At 46.4% G+C, this 19,155-nt stretch overlaps 1 protein-coding gene across 3 annotated transcripts in view; it reads right to left on the reverse strand.

Annotated features, from left to right (window-relative positions):
• Wdr62 (WD repeat domain 62) overlaps positions 1-17,924 on the reverse strand; it is a 28,192-nt gene extending 10,268 nt beyond the window's left edge. The window contains exons 1-19 of one of the 3 annotated variants that reach the window (XM_070521720.1): positions 17,512-17,923; positions 16,954-17,043; positions 16,430-16,521; positions 14,232-14,352; positions 14,082-14,174; positions 13,661-13,777; positions 13,290-13,388; positions 12,397-12,582; positions 11,516-11,878; positions 7,809-7,931; positions 7,687-7,750; positions 7,410-7,524; positions 5,477-5,780; positions 4,719-4,916; positions 4,376-4,551; positions 4,209-4,304; positions 3,582-3,608; positions 1,771-1,885; positions 883-1,008 (exon numbers count right to left, since the gene is read on the reverse strand). In XM_070521720.1, the coding sequence (XP_070377821.1) occupies positions 883-1,008; positions 1,771-1,885; positions 3,582-3,608; positions 4,209-4,304; positions 4,376-4,551; positions 4,719-4,916; positions 5,477-5,780; positions 7,410-7,524; positions 7,687-7,750; positions 7,809-7,931; positions 11,516-11,878; positions 12,397-12,582; positions 13,290-13,388; positions 13,661-13,777; positions 14,082-14,174; positions 14,232-14,352; positions 16,430-16,521; positions 16,954-17,043 (2,505 nt within the window). In that variant the 5' untranslated portion in view covers positions 17,512-17,923. Of the gene's footprint in view, positions 1-882; positions 1,009-1,770; positions 1,922-3,581; positions 3,609-4,208; positions 4,305-4,375; positions 4,552-4,718; positions 4,917-5,476; positions 5,781-7,409; positions 7,525-7,686; positions 7,751-7,808; positions 7,932-11,515; positions 11,879-12,396; positions 12,583-13,289; positions 13,389-13,660; positions 13,778-14,081; positions 14,175-14,231; positions 14,353-16,429; positions 16,522-16,953; positions 17,044-17,511 lie in introns of all 3 variants that reach the window. The other 2 variants (XM_070521721.1, XM_070521719.1) reach the window with 2 other exon arrangements.
• Positions 17,925-19,155: the final 1,231 nt, after the last annotated feature.

Genomic DNA, 19,155 nt, shown 5'->3' on the forward strand with positions numbered 1-19,155 from the left:
TTATTAGGATCAAATATTTTAGGGAAACTTCATCCTTTCTTGGTAGAAAACGATGTGCGAAAAGCTTTAAACATTCTTATAGAAAAGCTAATTTAGCATGATTGGGATGCCTCAAGCGCTACGTTCCCAGCTCACTACTTGTTTCCTGAACAAGGAGCTGATTTTTCTCCTCCAAGCTCAGGGTTACCAACTGAAGTGATTGACTGTCAATTAGCGCCCAGAAGAGAATTTCGTCATCTAGTCAAGCACTACCATCGGCGGGGATGAAAATGATCCTTCTCAGGAAGGGAAACAGCAGCAGAAATGCCCTTCAGGCAGACAGTGACGTTGGACAACCAGTCTGAACTTCTCCGATTTCACAAGACAAGGGCAAGCACTGACTTAATATGCGATTATACGCAAAGCCGACTTGCATTCACTTTCATTCAGCCAACTTTCATTCACTAATGCATGACGCAGCAGGGACCAGAGGAAGAAACAAACAAACAGAGTGGAAATGCGTCACTCACCCCTAAAGTTTATTCAAGGCAACACCACATATGCATGGATAAAGAATGAAGCAGTTTATTGAAAAAAATTGTTTCAAAAATCACTGGAAGAGTAGACATTGTCTAGTCATGTCGCGGGTTAACAAAAACTTGCTTCTGATGTCAAACTCCTAAGAGGAGAGAAGGCAAGCTAATACATGTCCTGCTTGTTTACTTGTTCTTGTTTTGGTCCTTGGTGCATCGAGATACCCTGAATTGTGAGCCTGCACTAACTAACCTAGCCTACCTTTCAGCGTTTCCTCAGCATGTCGTCAATGTTTAAGTGCTGAAAAGTCCTATAAATGTGTGTTCAAGCTTTGAAGTAGATAGGAGGCTAATAGCGGTTGGCCCATACCTCTTTGCCATTCTCAAACAGCGAACGCGCTGCGTCAAAGCGCTGGGCCCAGCGACCTCGGGGCTGGGGAACAGGTGGTGCGGCAGCAGGGGGCTTGCTGTTCACTGGCTGCTGCTGCTCCATCATCTGCATGCATGAGTAAGTGTATCGATATAAACGGGGTATATAGATGCTTTCGAAGAAAATGTTCAAGGGTTTTCAAAGACTTTCAGGGCCCTAGCAAAGCATTCTATTTTTTAAGAATTAAAGCGCCATGACACCTGATAGCTCGAAAACAACACATTTTTTTTAATGTTTTTTTTTTGCGTAAAGCATCACTAGCCACGACAAACAAAATGGAGATGCTAATCAGACTTGATTGGTTTGACTAGATTGCTCAAACCTTGGGGTCCTATAGAAAAATAGCATCCACTAAGTCTAACCCCCCAAAAATTCAGCGATTTTTAAGCTCTCTCTAAAACTTAGGGCCCTTGAAAATCGCAGTTTGACATTCAAGGGTTTCAAGGACCACTACGAAACCTGTGCAAAGCATATGGAAACGTCAGCAACATACAGTGGCCTGTGTTCTATCCTAACAAATTAAGAACAGCATTTCACCCTTTGAACTTGCTTGTACCTTGTTTTCGCTTCACAACACCATAGTGTTCCTTGGTCTGCATCATCCAATAATACATTCGGCATCGTTGCTTGCAAGCTTTCAAACCAGTCCACAGATGTGTATATGACAGAGGTATCTAATGTGAAACTTTTTGAGCGAACATTCTGCTTGGCTCTGACCAGTTTACTATACCATGGTTCTACGGCATTCACAGTCATGCTATATTTGTGCTGATACAGTATGTTTCTGCAAGGGTGGAAGGAGAAAACACTAAGCAAATTGTCCAGCACCTGCTTCTTGGCCCACGATGGCAGGGGACCCAGCGTGAAGCGGTACTCGGGAGGCGACTCCTCCTGTGGGCTGCCAGACACCAAGGGCCGCGCCACCGCCACAGAGGACGCCCGCCTGCGTGCAGAGGGCCTCGGCTGCTTCAAAAGGATACTATCAGGAAACAATGAAAAAATGACAAACGGGCTCATAAATGACAGCTACCCAGCACAGAAACAGTGCACAGCTGACCAATGAAAAGGAAATAAATCCACAAGGCCTACATCATTTTCAGTACATTCATGGCAATACCTGAAGCCTCAAGGCCCCTCGATTCAGTGATAGCGAAGGGCCACAGTAACAAGAAGAGACAAGGGTAGCAATGGTATGAACAATGAAGCAAAGTGCCTCTGTCTGCATGCTTTGTGTTCAGCACACTAGGGTTGGCAAGTACATGCCATATAAACCACACTTTTCTTTTTGTGATTTTATTGAAGTGCGGCTCCTACACAGGAACAGGTCATTTGGTGCTAATTTTCTGAACACGAGTATAAAATCCGCCGAATCCTACAAGACTGACCAACAAAAGCAAATGCTTTGCATAACAAATTTATTCATTAATTCATGCACGACATGCACTTGGTCATTCATCTTCGCTATCACTGCCACTGCTGCTCATGCTCACTTCGCTAGCACATTCATGGATTAAGCTATTGCCATGTACGCCAGCGCCATACATAATCAAACGCTTCCTCTTTAGTGCAGACTCCCGGCAGTTGACAAATGAGCCAAAGAACCTGGTTGAGCTGACTGCGAAAACTAATCCCACAAAAAAATAAAAATAACATGGCATGGGCGACTTGTGCGCTGCCAGGGAGAAACATGAAGAAGCCGGTTGTGGCCGTGCCCCAAACGTCAGAGGTCAAATCGCAGCTCTCACCATCTGGTAGCGATGCATGCAAATTTGCCAATGCCTGAGGATGAGCTAATGCACAAGAATTCGCCGATGTTTGCATGCAACATCAATGCACCAAACACAATTGCTTCTCGATTGAATGTTTCATTTTTTTTTTTTTCAAATTGTTGGTTGCCAAGCTGAGGGTGTGGCCCTTAATGGGTGTTGCCCCTACACAGGTTTATACATTATTATTGACTGGATCACATCACCTTGGCATTCATTGCTCAGTAACTTAAATTATGCCCCACGATGCTGTCTGCCAGGCTTGTTATCAAAAGCTGCACAGCAAGTTGCACTGCTGAAGCATATAAACCCCAACTTATCTGAAATTTGCTGTTTCACAAAATATTTTGCTGCAGGTATGATCTTGTTCTATCAAAGTTTGACATTACAAGACTGCCACTGGAGTTTGCTGAATTTCCCATGCATCGCTAAATGTCACACTTAAGCACTGAAGATGTGACAGTCTGACTGCATTACGTTCTTCACAATGCTGCATTAACAGTCACTCATCATGCACAACAGGGATGTGTAATACTGACGTGGAATTAATTACAACTTGCGAAACTGACACAACTAGTGAAACTGCCAGCAGCATGAGATCAGAAGATGGGGGCAGAAGTCCTATGAGAAGCATAAAACGAGTTACCATGACAAGCACACAATGGGCACAAATGTGTGCACTGTGGCTTAGAATGAGGCGGTTTCAGCTCCACAAGAATGCGTAATCGACCCCAGACATGCCACCTATGGCTTACGAAATCGCACGAGGTACTTGTCTTCCGGTAGCTGACAACAGAGCAGGCAATGATGGAAAGCTAGCGACCGAGCAGCAATGCCCACAAATTATGCATTACTGTAGCCGTCTGCACTCACGGGTCTCGCTCGGCCTCCAGGGCAGCACTGCACAAGAAAGAGCATGTACAATACTCAGACGTATTGCCATTACACAAGCTCAGAAGTTCTTGCCATTACATTGCACATTATCAAGCGTTGTTCGTTAAAAGCACAAACGGGACATTGGGCACAAATAAATAGTTTGTTTGCATACCCATGACTTCTACGAAAGTGAGAATCACAGCATTTAAAAACAAAAAAAAAACAAAAAAAAACTCCGGCTCCCTGAGCAACGCAGCAAGCTCCCCTACGCAACTTCTCACATTTTATGTATAGTACAATGGCTGTCAGGATAAAATTTATCACATTTTTTGCTCCAACTTTATGTATTGTGTCGTGCACATTTGATTGCGATGAAAAGCCGGTTTTTAAATGCAGGCTGTCAAGTAACTGCTTCCCACAATTAAACATTACAGGAACGACAGGTGCTTCGAACCACTCAAGCCTATACCTGTCATCCTCGATACATGCTTACCATCTGTTATGCCTGTACAGCACAGCAGGTGCCACTACTGGGTGCCTGCTGTGTTGTAACCCACGACCCACTAAACTAGATGTCTGGGGGTGCAGACAACAAATGAGTGTCCACTTCTGTTAGGCACGCACCTTGCATCCTGCCACGTGGTGGGCAAGGGTACACCAGCCTGGCTGCTGCAGATCACCTGGCTCACCTCTGGAGGCAGCCGCCACACAAAGATGCAACTGCGAAGGAAGCCACAATGGCCCGTCAGAGCTCGTTGTCTTAAGCCAGAGAAGCAAGGCTTTCTACACACCTGTCACCAGAGACTGAGATGAGATGGCGACCATCGTGGCTAAACCGCAGCCCAGTAACCAGCTCCGAATGGCCCAGCATTGAAGCCAGGCACTCGCCCGTGCTGTACTCGTACAGCGCCAACGTCTTGTCCGTGCAGCTGGTGGCCAGGTATGTGCCTGTCGGGTCCAGAGCCACCTGCCACGAGGCCCATCAGATGAATTGTTAACATGGCCTGCTAGATGGTTGCTGGCGCCAGTCACTGGGCATCAAAATGGCTCACCAATCAAGCCAAACAAACATGAGAGCACTTCTGCACATTTTCCTTAGCTTCAAACACCGATCGCCTGTCAGCAGCAGCTTACCTTGATGAGTGTGCCTTCCTCGGCAGGACTGCCACGGAAGCAGCGCGTGTTCTTTCCCGAGGCCAGCGCATAGACACGCACCTGACGGTCTTGGCATGCAGCCAGCACCTGCTCCTGTGAGCTATCAACCTCCATGTCATAAAGCGTGCTTTTCCCCACTACGTGGTGTTTCCGCGAAAACACTGGTGGACCCTGCGCCTGCAACAGTGGAGCAGCCAAAGGGAGCGCTTTTCAGACACGCTACAACACTGTGTGGTCAGTCACCTAAAACGGATCACAAAGAGTGTGTGTATAGTCATTTTGGAGACCAAACCAAATGTGAATCACATGGCGCCAGAAACAGAGCAAACGTCAAATACTTTTCGAACAGGTCTCGAGTAATTAACGCCCACTTTCAGCATCAGTACAAAACGATGTTAACATCGTAGTATATTTGCAACATTAGCAAATTTCTGCATTTACAGTGCACATTATAAAGAATTGTTTATTAAAAGCACAAACGGAGCACTAGCTGCTATAAACGAGAAGCTTATTCACATACTCAGGACTCTCTGATGATTGCAAATGATAGCAGTTTAGCACGAAAAGTCTGCCTCACTGAGCAATGTAGCGCGGTACACTACACAACTTCTCGTTTTCTATGTCTACTGTGTTATATGAAAGTTTCGAATATTCGTACGCCTATACAGAGAAAGAAGGACCACACAGCTGCAAGAGTTGGCTGTCCAAAACGGAAGGTATCCACATGGCCTACCCACCTGTTGTGCCTTCCGAAAAACTATTGACTTGTCAGCGCCGCAGGAAATCATCTGCAATGTGCCTGGCGGGGTTCCCCGCACAAATCGCACGGCTGTGATGGAGGATGAATGGTCGTCCAGTGTCTGCTGGAAGGCATAATCCTGGTCCACATCGAAGAGGTGCACGAAGCGATCACGACTGCCCGAGGCCAGCAGCCTGCCACCCTCGTCTGGAGGCCCCGAGTACTCGAGGCACAGCACTTCAGAGTCGTGAGCCTCGATCTTGCAGACCTCTTGGGCACCTGTCCTTTGCAGCTGGTGTATACTGCGAACAGAGGGAACAAGAGACTACAGTCAGTCGCAGGCTAAGAATGCATGAAAGGCCCCTTCCATTCCTTCCTTCTTCCCCAGGTAGTAGTATCAGATGTTGTGTTTCGTTACCCATCTTCTCACCAGAGGCTGCAGCTGCAATAGTAGCATTTTGTACAGCACATGCCTTCAGGCCCTCACACTTAAAGGCCAACAGCAACAAAATTTTAGGCTTTGTAAATAGCTTATATTTAAATACAGGCGATACAGAGCAGACTCCTTGCAACATTTTACACTTGAAATATGAGTGGATGAGTCACATAAAGCTTGCAAAAATAACCATCTTTTACACCGTAATTGGAAAAGAAAAAAGCCCACCATTACTGCTCGCCAGAAGTGACGCAAGACTAAGAACACATAGTTCCTCGACAAGAACTCCCGAGATCAGCTGTTGCCCACACCTTCCTGCAAGTCCCACAGCATCGCTTCAGCGATGTTGTGGGACTTGCATCACACCTGGCAACCACCAGGTGCATGCCTCGTCGGCTCAGGTGCCATTTAAGGCTGCTAATGTGAAAATTACACAATCACCAGCCCTGCAACTTTGCCAAGATTGCTTCAGTAGTACCTACGTACTCCTTATTCATAACCAATTTAAATAAGTGAAATTTCTTTGCTGTTGGCCTTTAAGGGCCCTGGTGAGGCAGTAGTGCTAGCGATGAATGACCCATGTTCGTTATATCATGTTTTTGTAACATACAACTTTTACGGTCATAGCACACCTCACTAGTGATTAACATAATTTTAATACATATATATTTTATGCACTTTACAGCAAGTGTATTTAGGCCCTTTTATAGACATGTTACACCTACCCTTTGCAACATTGAAAACATACGATCAATGCTTGGCACATGATGGGCACACCTAGCCCTTGCATATTAAACACTACATATCATCACCATCGTATTTACCCAATTGTAATATGCACCTTTCTTCCAAGAAAACACCATCTTTCATTAGATTTAGTTCGTGTTCCCTAAATCTAATGAAAGATGGCGTGGCACATTTGCCTGCACACTGCAAGGCCTGCTTGTGCAAACCATGGTTTTCTGAGATTAGGATTCTTGGCAGGAGTAGATTTCAAACAGCACGTGAGCTCATGGAAGCCTACTATATAAAAAAAGAAAGGTACAAATTGCATTAGTGATACATCTATCGTGCTCTATAAATCGGAAACTAGATTGTTTGACCGCTGGGTTACATAGATTTGTGAACAGCCAGCGCATGCGTGTATGTATACATGTCTTTTAGCAAGCACAAACTAGGCCAACAAGCAGTTCTGTTGTAATTGATTAATTGATGCTGTTTCTGAGGAATGATAAGCCAACAACGAGACAAAGCCCAAGAAAATGTGACGAAAATGTGACAAGTAGCTGCTTGTGGTAAGCTGTGATCATCTCATCTCCTCAGCAATCCCTTTAGAATTTGCTGCAACTCATGTCAGCAAGAAGTTGCACTTTGGCCCAGTATGCACAATGCACAATGGAACAAGCAAAGGTAGGAGAAATCCAGCACCTTACTGTCAACAATCCCTGCTAGTGCTAAATGTAATCGTCCATAGGGAATGGCATGCCCAACGCACCGAATGTTACCCGTGCGGTCGCCTGAGGCTAGCTGTTTCCCATTCGGGCTGATGCAGAGGCAGCGTACACCGTTCTTGCCATCGTATGTTGTGTCCACCTTGTCACTGCTGCCACCTGCACAAAGCAACTGCTTACAACACTGCTGCACATTTAAGCTGCGCAAAAAGAGCGTGCAAATAAGTGGCTAATTGAAAAGCAGGTTGAAAAAAACACATTTGCTGTGCATCAAGGACTTTGGAGCCAATCCAAATACTGAGCAGCTTGTCATGCTCTCACCTTGGAAGTCGGCGTCACAGATGAAGGTCAGGTTTGGATCCATGTACAGGATACTGAGGAGTTCCTGGGTGAGACCACACGCTGGTAAGGAAGGACAACCCCAAGATCGCAACGGCACTTACGGGACAGTAGATGTTGCGACTGCCAGCTGCCGCTCGATCCAGGTTCCATACTCGGATCGTGTCGTCACTCGAACAGGTAAGAAACGTGCCAGCTGGCAGCAGATCTCCATTGGCCGGGTAGTTCTGTGCAGCGACATTTATGAAATTGGTTCACTGGCCAATGTCAAATGTAACTTTCTAGGGTTGCAACTAGTATATAAGCAACTTACCCTTTGATGGGTGTGCAATCTCAAATTCGGTCATGTGTTCAGAAATTAACAAAGATAAGACAGTCCCGTGATTTCTGAGAAAATGGAAATAAGTAAGCTTAGAAATGAGCTCACAACATGAAAGGCTTGCTACATTACCCAGCTGCAGGCTGTAACATTCCTGTAGATCAGTCCACATTGAAAGCATGCCATAAAATGATGCTGCCAACATCATATGGTATCAAAGTTCTAGTGCCATCATCTGCCATGTCTGCTGTAATTACACTGAACCGTTTCTTACCATTACGCAATAGCCTACAGGAAAGTTCTGCGGTGTCTTATTGTTCTAAGACTGAATCTGTTTCAGCACCTTCTAACAAGATCGGTCACTTGTGTCACTGACCCCTATGACTGCACAATCTTCTGGAATATTTACAATGGCCTCCATTACATCTTAAATGTGCGCAGGCACCATATATATAGAGATAAAATGTAAGCTGCAAGATTTTTAAGTTCAACAAACCGTCAGTTTGCTTGTCGATATGCTTGCTACTGAGTTGTTTCCTTCCTGCAGCACAAGTCTGCCAAATAACAACAGTGTTTGCGTGACATGTTTGTTGTATTACACGGCTGCAACACTTTCAGACACGGTAAGAAAATGTTTCCGGTCTGTGAACGATGTCGCCACGAACATGCAAGCCAAATATATTATTCTCTTGCATGAGCAGGGAGCCTACAGCCTCACAGAAAAGGTCACTCCCTCTCTTCTGCAGCTTCAAGGCACTCTCTAATAAGCCTGGCCTAAGACATCGTACACCTGCAAGACAGCCCACAGACACCAGCCATTACTCCTAAGCGAAAGCTAAGCTTGCACATGCATGCAAAGCCCTGCAATCTTCTAGCAAATGGAGAATTAGTAGTTGTTAACGTGTCCTGCTCACACTATCAGTGCTCCTTAGTTGTTCTACAGCACATTTGTCAGACGTCAACCTTGAAGGGTTACCATTAGTGCACTGTGAAAAGAAGGAAAAAAGGAATATCGCACAATGGTTACAAGCAGGTAACAATGTTTAAATGTGAGCTGTGATGTGGGCTAGACGTTGTCACTCCTGATCTCATCGTATCGCTTGGGGGATCAGGAGGTCCTGCTTTCTTCATACAATTCAACATAAAGAATGTTTTATAGCATTATAGTTTAAATTGTTAAGCTCCTCTCTGATGCTCATGTACTCACTGCCTTTCTAAGCACACAATGACGCAGTCAGGTGTGCAGCACCGTACCAAGCAAGCCACCGCTGGCGCTCTTGTAAACACCACCTGGTTAATGCGACACGGCAACAAACGCTCGCATCCCCACCAACTCATTAAGGGAAAGGCGAGGTGTGACCACACTGTGGCAAAACTTCCATGATACTTCGGGTACAATCAGTGGGTTCCATCACTTGTGCATGAGTGGATGGATGGCTGATATAAGCATCCCCTGTGAAAGTGGGTGGTGGGTTGCACCACCAAGCTCTTATGCTTATTTTGCCCAATGTCCTACCTATCTCCCTCTCCCTCTCTCTTGGATGGATGGATGGATGGAAGGTAGGAGCGTCCGCATTGAAACAGGGTGATGGCGGTTGCCACCATGCTCAGCTTTTTATTATTGTTTAACTGTGTAGTAAGTTATTAAAATTCGCCATTTTCTTTAAATATGTCTTCCTACACTTTTAACCTTATGTCACCTCTTTGCTTTTGAGCCACCAACCTTCCAATCGCTTCTTGCTAATTTCCACTGCATATTCATTTACATGATATTGCCATCTCTAAAGCCAGGGCCTCAGGAAGCATGACTATGACCGCATCGACATCGGGATGGATACCATCACATTTTAGTATGAGGTGTTCTATTGTTTCTACAGATTTATCACACACTGTACATGTGTCTTCTTCGTTAAATTTCTTTTTATAGCTGCGCGTTCTAAGACATCCTGACCTAGCTTCAAAGAGTAGGACACTGCCTCTTGAGTTACCATAAAACGCTTCCTTCCTCATCTGCTGTTTCCAGTACCCAGGTTTTTTGCAGAGAGCAACACCATCTGGTGGCGTTGAAGGCAACAACCAAGCTTTGCATCACATGACCAAACTCCTATCTCGCATTGGTGGCATTGTGTGCACTTTCCCCAATGAAAGCACCTTCTGGCACACTGCCAAGGTTTGTGCTGGAAATGGCAACATGAAACTGAGAAACAAGTTAAGAAAAGCTAATGCATTAATAGGTAAGCAGCAATAGGAAAGGTATTGCTTTCAGTGCCGCAACAGCCAAGAGAAAACATGGTGTCGAGGGGAAATCGTGAAATGCACACTAATATCTATCTTTTTTTTCTTTCTTTCTTTACTGATTTATTTAAGACAATCTGAAGATTGTGTTAAATAAATCAATAAAGAAAGAAAGAAAGAATATCTGTGTTATAATTAAATCCTATTCAAACACTTTTTTGGAGAATAGTATATTCACTGAAAGGCACTGCACTCACTCCAGTGCATTCTCCGTTTTGGCAAAAAGGTTTAGCACGGCGCCTTTAAATGAGACAACTGCTCAAACTGCAGAGTCCAGCAGTCATAGCGTGAACCTCTCTTAGACACAAATGGATGAAGAACACCACAACCAGTGTCACAAGCAACCACCTGACAACAGTGACATATTTTCGTGTGAACATTGTGCAGGAAGGCCAATAGGGCTGCAGATAAGTGACATCACACTACACTCTTAACTGATACATGATTCAAGCATCAGAAGAGTTGCTGAGTGCACAGTTGTGGAGGTGAAAAGCACTACGCGTGTGTTCAGGAAGTGGTGCGATTTTGGAGCCCTCCAGTATGGTTTCCCCTAGAGCATTGGCAGAGCTTCAGGTTGGCAAGTGACCAGCAACTGTAGCACGACATATTACTTGCAATGCCATTCTCAGGTTGTGCATGCACCATCATTGTCAAGCATCATCAAGCCCAGCCAACCCTGAGGCAAAACAGAAGAGCCGCAGAGTGATTTGACTTGCAGAAAGGGAATGCATTTCACAACAACCATTTTCCGCTATGTTACAAGCAGCTGAGAAAATGAACTTGTCCTGAACTCTTTTATGCATTGCAATGAACTGTACCACTCCGGAAACCATAACACTGAATAGTGCCCCACAAAATGAAGATCGCTTGGTGAGGCTCTAGGCTGGTCACTTCCACCCTGTTCATATACCAAACATGTTTCTGAAAAGGCCCTCCAATGACACCTGCACAAGTTTAAACAGGCACAACAATCAAAGTCATTTGACATGAAACGTGCCTATGACAATACAAAGTACAGGTTGGTTGCAATCCAACTATTTTGCAGAGTGTTCAAAATTCCCAGAGAGCCGGAAGTTGCAAACCTTCACAACACCCAATATGTTCATAACAGAACAAAAACCCAGGACCATCAAGAGTGTCTAAGCCAAAAATAACAACATTCAGCGACGTTCCCCTGAAAGTTTTCAGACCACTGACCTCAATGCCCCAGATGCAGGCACTGTGGAAGAGGTAGGAGTGGCACTTTCCAATGCGCTTCAGGTCACCCACGTCCCACACAAACAGGCTGTGGTCGTTGTAGACACACGTCAGCCGCCGATGCACCTCGTCGAAGCAGAGTGCCACTGTGTGAGGGTGACGAGGTGGTGCCGAGTTTCCTCCCACGACAGGGGGAGCACCCCCAACTCCCGTTGCAAGGGCCAAATCCAATCCTAGCGGGTGTGGCCGCGGCAGCGTTGCCAGGAAGTGCAGCGTCGATGGACTGAAGCATCGCACCACACCGTCCGCGCAGCCCACAAACAGGCAGTCCCGCCCCACAGTGATGCAGTTTGCACAGCTGCTCTGCACAGGGGCATAGACCGAAGCAAAGAGGACTTCTTTCCTTATGGTCACCCAAATGAAATCATGTTTATTTTTCCTTGAACAAGCAGAAGAGGGCAGTTGCAAAAAGCTGCATCAAACAGCAGTTCATCTAGGCAACTGCCTCAATAGTGGGCAGCAGCACAATATAAGCATTAGTGACAAAAAAAAAAGGTGTTAACAGATGACAGAAAAACTATCTGCCTAACTTCAAAGCACCATATATGTGTTGTTAGATAACTCACAAGAAATAACTTCCATTTACGGGCATATTAATTTATAATAAATAAAAAACATAACGTCGCAGTTCCTCTAGCCCCCTTACCCCCCCACCTCTTTAACTGTACAACCCTCATTACCCATTTTGCTGCAACAGACACAGCAGCCCAAAGACATGCTTCTGAACCTTGTTCACGAATCAATCACCAGCCCAACAAGGTCACACACAGACAGCTGTGCCTAGTAGCCGGGAACTAGGCAGAGCAAGGGAGTGTACTCACCCTGAGTTCTACCCATTTGTCGAGTAGGCGGCGGCTGTTGAATTCGCACAATAGGCCAGACCGGGTGATGGCAAAGGTGCTTCCTTGGCACTCACCCCGCCCACAGGCCACGCCACAAAAGTAGTTGTTACGCTGGTCCCCGAGAATGGCCGACCGGCCCATGAGAGGCACGGGCTCGGGCTTGTACTGCAAGGCATACAGGGTCGCCTGCTGGCATAGAGCTTCTTCTCACAAGTGAAGGAATTTTCCGATAGTGAATTACAAACATGGCGGGAGGAAGAAAAAAAACTAGGAGGAAGCGTCATGTGACAATCTTGAAGCCTTGTGCTAAAAATTAAGATGAAGCACCATGACAAAAGCACTCAGGCACGTGATGGCAAGCAGTCTTTGCTAGTCATCCTGTGTTGCTGCGCTGGGTTCATAGCGTGCTTGTCTGCCGAGCCGCTCGCGGAGACACTCTGAAGTTGTAATGCATGGCTAATTATGCGGACACTCTGGAGCTGGTGTTGCTGTTGCAATGGTAACAATGTTTCTAGGTACTGAGGCCGAGAATGAAAGGCACCAAATGCAGCGAGCAGAAAGCGAACGGCACAAGGTGGAGAAAAAGGCGGCAACTTCATAAGCCAGCGACACTTAAACGGACCACAAATTAGGCCGTGTATAGCACTTGCTGTTCCCAAAATTCAACGTGCAATATGCATATTTCCAATGATTCCCTGAGTGAAAGACTGGGGACAACGGTGAAAAAGGAGGTTGCCTTGCAAAGTTTTTCCTTTACTCCATGATTATAAACACCATACCAGCACAGGAGGCACAGCCACAGTTATCAACAACAGCACGTTAAAGCACAATCAAAACCCAGCTGGCATAAAAGACATGCATGGGTAGCATACCTTAGTCCCCCTAGAGTATTCCAGGTACCAGAACTTGACATGGCGGTTGCCCACGGTGACAAAGTAGTGCCCGCCAGAGGAGAAGGACACTGCCTTGACCTGCAGAGAAGGAAGCTGTGTCTATAGACCAGAATCTGGAGTGCCTACAGGTGGTAATCATCTTTTGCAGGGGCTGCGGGAACTGGCAAACGAGCAAGAAGGATACCGCAGAGCCAGGTATCCTTTCCGTCACAAACCTGCAGCCCCTGCGTCGGTACTGCCGACAGATGCTGACAGGGGTTGAGATGGTGCGCTTGCTCTAAACACAGATTCAAAAGTAAAAGATTCTGGTCTATATGGGAAGGCACGGAAACATGCAGTGGGCCCCTTACCTTGGCTGACACTTTGTTTGAGGCCAGCTTAGTGTTGCTGCGCCAGTCCCACACGTTGACCACCATGTCATGCTGGGTGCCCACTGAGACCACATATTTGAGGTTGGGAGAGAATGCCTGCACAGGAGGAAGTTGTTGAACAGAACCCAAACAAGATCTAAAAATGGAGGTAGTTCAGGTGAAGACAAACACATTCCCTGGCCCTTTTACTTGCTTGTTTCTTGGCATTATAGCATGCTTATTAAAGTCAATAAAGTATTCGCTAGTCAGCCCCTTGCATGGCTGGCACCTTCATCTGTGTACCCACACTGTTTTGAGCTGGACTAAGATTTACAGTTCCAGTTTCAACGTCTTAGCGTCGTAGGGACATCTACCCAGTAAAATTACACTGACATAGCTGCAGTAATGCAACACAACATACCACGCAGGTGACGCCAAATTTGTGGCCTGGAAACTCAGCTGCCTGGGTCTTCTCAGCAACATCCCAGATGCGCACGTGTGGCTGATGACCGCACTGCAAGGACAGTGGTCAGTGGTCAAGCTAGTCGCCAAGCCAGTGCACTGCACCTACCTCGCCAGTGGCCAGGTACTTGCCATCCCAGGAGAAGGCCAAGCATGTGATGGTCTTCTTGGATGCATTCAAGATATGCTGCTGCCGGTTCTTGCGTGTGTTGTACAACACCAGCGCACACCTGAGAGATAGTGTACAAAATCAGCACACATGTGAATGGGTGCTGTTGTGCACCTCAAACAAACAAAACCTTTGACAGCATGAGCACACAGCCAACATGTCTGCTATCACTTTTATTCTCACCAAAAAGCCTTAGCAATGATCTTGGTGGTTAAGTTTCAAAGCTGATGATAATGACTGGCAATAAATTCTGGATAACGTTTCACAGGATCCAACTGGTGAAGTTCCACGCTACTACAATGCTAGATGCAATCCTGTGGAACTTCAGCAATTGTCCTCGCCTGGAATGTTTCCTACCTGTGCCTACTGTACATTGCATATTGGTTCATTCAACATGCCCAACAAAAGTTTGTGAGTTTGCAAGTTGGCAAACTCAAGTGAAACAACTTTCATGAAACCTATTGCAACTTTCGTAATGTCACAGAATGTGCTCAAATTCATAAACTTTACGAAACATTTGGGAGAGTTGGAAGCTATGCTAATGTTCAAACAGAAAAAGCAATACAACAGATCAAATCACAATCACATGGAAGAAGTTTTAGCATGTGCCTTGCTGGTGGCACTCTTTACCCATTTTTAGCCATCCCTTTCCACTTAGGTGTTCAGAAACAGAGCCAGCAAGACTGGGAAAACGAAAATATGGCAAGATGGTTTCATCAGGATGATGTTTAGACGGCACGTGATGGCAAACATTGTTAGAGAAGCTAGAACGACATACAGACACAAACAATGAAGAATCTCCATGTCAATATTGTGCTCAGCTTCCTAACATCCTAACATTTAATCCCATTAACCTCATGTTCGATTAAAACCCAATGCCTAAAACAAAACAAAAATATTATTCAGGAAAAGTCTAATAAAAATTAAGTAAAAGTGATATATGCTTGATCCATTTTATATAGCTGCAAGTGTCACACTGATGTTGGGTGTAATGTGAATGGACCACTTTGATAAGGGTCTTCAGGTTTAATTCTTACATGACTGCTTCAATGCGAAACTCCAGGCTAGAAACCACAAAAATATTTTTACTCAGTTACGATAATGCACTAAGAGGTGTCAAGAACAGTAATACTACAACTGAACTGGTTACCTTGTGTACGAGGTCATTTCGTTTTTTTGTCAAGCTGCTATGCTGTGTGATAAAAGGAGAAGCTGACATCCACGAATATACCCCTAACCCCATTGTCATACCGTCACGTATTGTTTCAATTTTTGAAGTGTGTTCGTTTTTCAATGGATTATCACGGTTGTCACTTGGCACCGTCACAACAATGTGACAATATGAAATCCTTTTGTCGCATTGTCTACTTTGCCAATGCAAGTTTGACTTACAATGGCGAAGCTGGCATAAGTTGACCTTGTACTCTCGCAATGTGCACTTGAATGTTTTTTTTAACACAATTTTGATACAGTTACCAAAGGTAGGAACCAATAGTGTAGAGTATGGAAAGCACAGATGGAAGGCCCAGAATGGCAGATGCATTTAGTACAACGTGGTTTGCACACTTGACAGCCATACTTGCATACTACAGTAATATACTGGCACAGAAACCACAGACGACTCAGATCTGTTACGGTACAGTAATAATGTAGTTGTTGCACCAAAGCATAACGGCCAATATATACATAATGTATGCCTGGCATAACAGCGTGCTGACTTGGCATCATCAAAATGGGTAAAAAAACACTGCTATTAAAAGCCTGATGACATTTTAAATTGCAACATTGATCATGGTATGTACTTCATACGGGTGTCACACGGCGCACTTTCGATCGCGATCGAGCCTGATCGGGATCGAATTTGTCGGTCGCTATTTCCTGCTTCGCGCAGGCTGGGGGTGGGAGCTAACCGAGGTCGATAATTTCGATCCGTATACGGCCCGATCGCGATCAAAAGTGGCCGTGTGCTCGATCGCGATCGAAGCCGCGAGTGCAGAGTTTCGTCTGTTCCAGTGTTCGCCAGTCCATCATTACCAAGACCGCCAATTAGGTGACCATAACACACCGCACAAGACACGGACGAAGGCATCAAGCGCTGCCGCTGGCAGCTAGATGGGCGCTGCCGGTGGTGAACTCACCCGGCTGGATAGGCGACCAAGCCCGAGCTGGGATCGCAGTCAAGCGCCGCGCTGCTCGTCACCGTCAGACCCAGCACCCGCTCGAGCTTGACCTGCAGCAGGGGCACGGTCTCAGCTGAGCACGGTTCCTCGGGGGTGGCGGGTAGTCTCGCCTCGGGACGCATGCTTGGCGCGCGCTAGCCGCCGCCCACACAGCACGCCAACGCGCACCTCGCAAAAAAAAAGGGCACCCCCACAACGAGGAGCGCTGCTGTCAACAAGGCCATTCGCGTTGGTACCGCTACTTCTTATTCCATCGCCACGCCTTTCAAACGCACCGAGTGCGCCGAGGAAACCGACGCGACGAGTGTTGACACTTTCTTTCGGATGCAAGTATACATGCAACTGGGTGTCTGCGCCGACGCCTATAACCGAGGGGATCGTGTGTTTTTCTTTTGAACACCGCGCGGCTATTGCAGGGATAGCGGCTGCGCGCTAGGCGTGAATCAACAGGTGGTTCCGATCTCGATCGGTGGTGAACTTACCCGCTCGGAGAGTGGCGTAGCGTCCGCACGGCCTCGCTTGAGGGCCGGTGCTCGCACCACGCGTGGAACCCCGCTGCATGGATCCTCCATCTGGGAACACGGGAACACACGGACCTCAGCTTCGGCAAGCGCAGAACTCACTTCGCCCCGGAAGCAGGGATGAGCGATTTTGTTTTTGTTTCCCCACCTGCCACTGCTCGAAGAGGGTATTCAAGGCGCACAAAAGGATCAAGATTTGTAACAATCCGTGCTACACCTACGGCAAATGAAAGTGTAAGGACGCAATGCCATCTCTGAAGAGACAGGTGTGATCTGTCAGTTGCCGGCGGAATCGGCACAACGGGAAGCGCTCGCGGTGCAGCGTGAAGTTGCTACGAGCAGCGCTGCCCCCATGTATTTAGATCGCACGATAGAAAGACAAGATTTGACGCCTTTTTTCGTGTATTCGTCCTGTGTGTCCGTACGTGTGTCAGTTGTGGTGGTTTTGTACGATAGCTTCCCATGCAATAGCGTCGTGCTTGCCGAGATGTGCCTGACCCCGCGGAGGGAGGCGGTTACCTGGAGTGGCGGCGGGCGGGTTCGCTGCAGGCCGAAGCATCAGCCGACGAATCGACAGTGTGGCACATCAACGCAGTCACACGGGTGTACGGATACTGTGCGCTGGCGAGAAAGCGTCAGCGCTCATGCGAGTGCTCCAACGGTGAACACGCACACACGTCAGCAGCAGCAGCACCGGACAACGAGCAGAGCGCGCACACAAACCACTTCGTGACTTCTGTGATTCTACGTCCACAGCAAGCGTAGACATTCGGCCGAAGACATGTCTGCTACGGTTCCAAAGCGCTCGCCCAATCTTCACAGTTCATCGCAAGATGCGAGCTCAATAGCCCCAACCGCCTCACAACTTGCTGCAGTGGCTGCAGTCGCCTGTCACGCACGCACCGTACTCAAAGGAAAAAAAAAAAAGAAGGGGGGAAAAAAACGAAAATAAGAAAAGCTCGTCCGAGGCATGCTCGGTGCACAACAGAACCTCTTAGAATTAAAAAAAGTGTTGAGAAAGAGTGCACCAGTGCTGCACTGGTTCAAACGACACATTTTGTTGATATTAAATTACTATTTTCATTGCTTACAATCGCTATACATGCAGAAAAACTTCTGTACGGATTCAGCACACATCTCAAAGAATCAGTGTGACTAATTCGATTAAGTCTTGGTCATGCGTGTTCTTTTTTTGAAATTTTCGAAACTGAAACCGAAACTATTTTATTTAGGGGAAAGCGGCTGGAAGTAGAAAATTACAAAGAAAGAGATGGCTGAATGCTGAAAACGATCGCAAGCTCCATAGAGTTAGTAGAACAACTCTAGAGGAAAAGCTGGGCCGGAAAAGTGGGAACCTCTAGGGCGCCGCCCTGTTGCTACTGGTCAATGTGGCCAGCGCAAAAACTATTGAAAGAGCTGAGAACAAGTACAAGTCACCTTATGTTTTGTCATCTAAAAACGCATACCTGATGGCTTTATGAAGGTGGTACGTTAATATTAAGTTTACAGAAAGCGATCGCTAAGTCCGTGACTTATGGAAATCACGATGTACGCAGTCATGCAATAAAGGATGACGCGAATTTCGGTTTCGAATCTGTTTTTTGGATGCGTCGTAGTTTCGTTTAGGTTTGACATGCGATCGCGCGTCGACTTCGGACGCTATGGCACACTCGTGCCTTATGTGCTACCGAAGCCCCGAAGTGGTCTGGCATATACCTTCACATGTAAGTAAACGAATGTATCTCCTTGTTGAGAATATCACGTGAGTAGGCAGCTTTTGTGGTACATCACAATCGTTTGAGAAGCGTCACAGTAGAGCATTTTTCTGCATGCGGAGCGGCGTTTTTATTTGCAGGTTTTACTTCAGTAGGAAATTGCTGGACAGGCGGACCAGCGCACCGGAATTGTACTGGCGAAGCCACAAGCAACTCAAAGAATCTGTTTAATTGTTGCACTTTGAACAATCATGCTTCTACAAAGGCCACAGCGGAAAAACAGCCTGATGCCGAATATTTCTGTGCCACGAAGTAATCAAGAGGCGAGTGCCTAATGCGGACGAAATCGAGTGCATCGAGACTTAGAACGACAGAAAGCTGAGCTAGTTGGTAAGGATTCATTATGCAAAACAGAGGTGAGGCGTGCAGACAGGACACAAGAGTAGAA

Source organism: Dermacentor albipictus, chromosome 7, assembly GCF_038994185.2.
Source record: "Dermacentor albipictus isolate Rhodes 1998 colony chromosome 7, USDA_Dalb.pri_finalv2, whole genome shotgun sequence".
In the NCBI taxonomy this organism is placed as follows: domain Eukaryota; kingdom Metazoa; phylum Arthropoda; class Arachnida; order Ixodida; family Ixodidae; genus Dermacentor; species Dermacentor albipictus.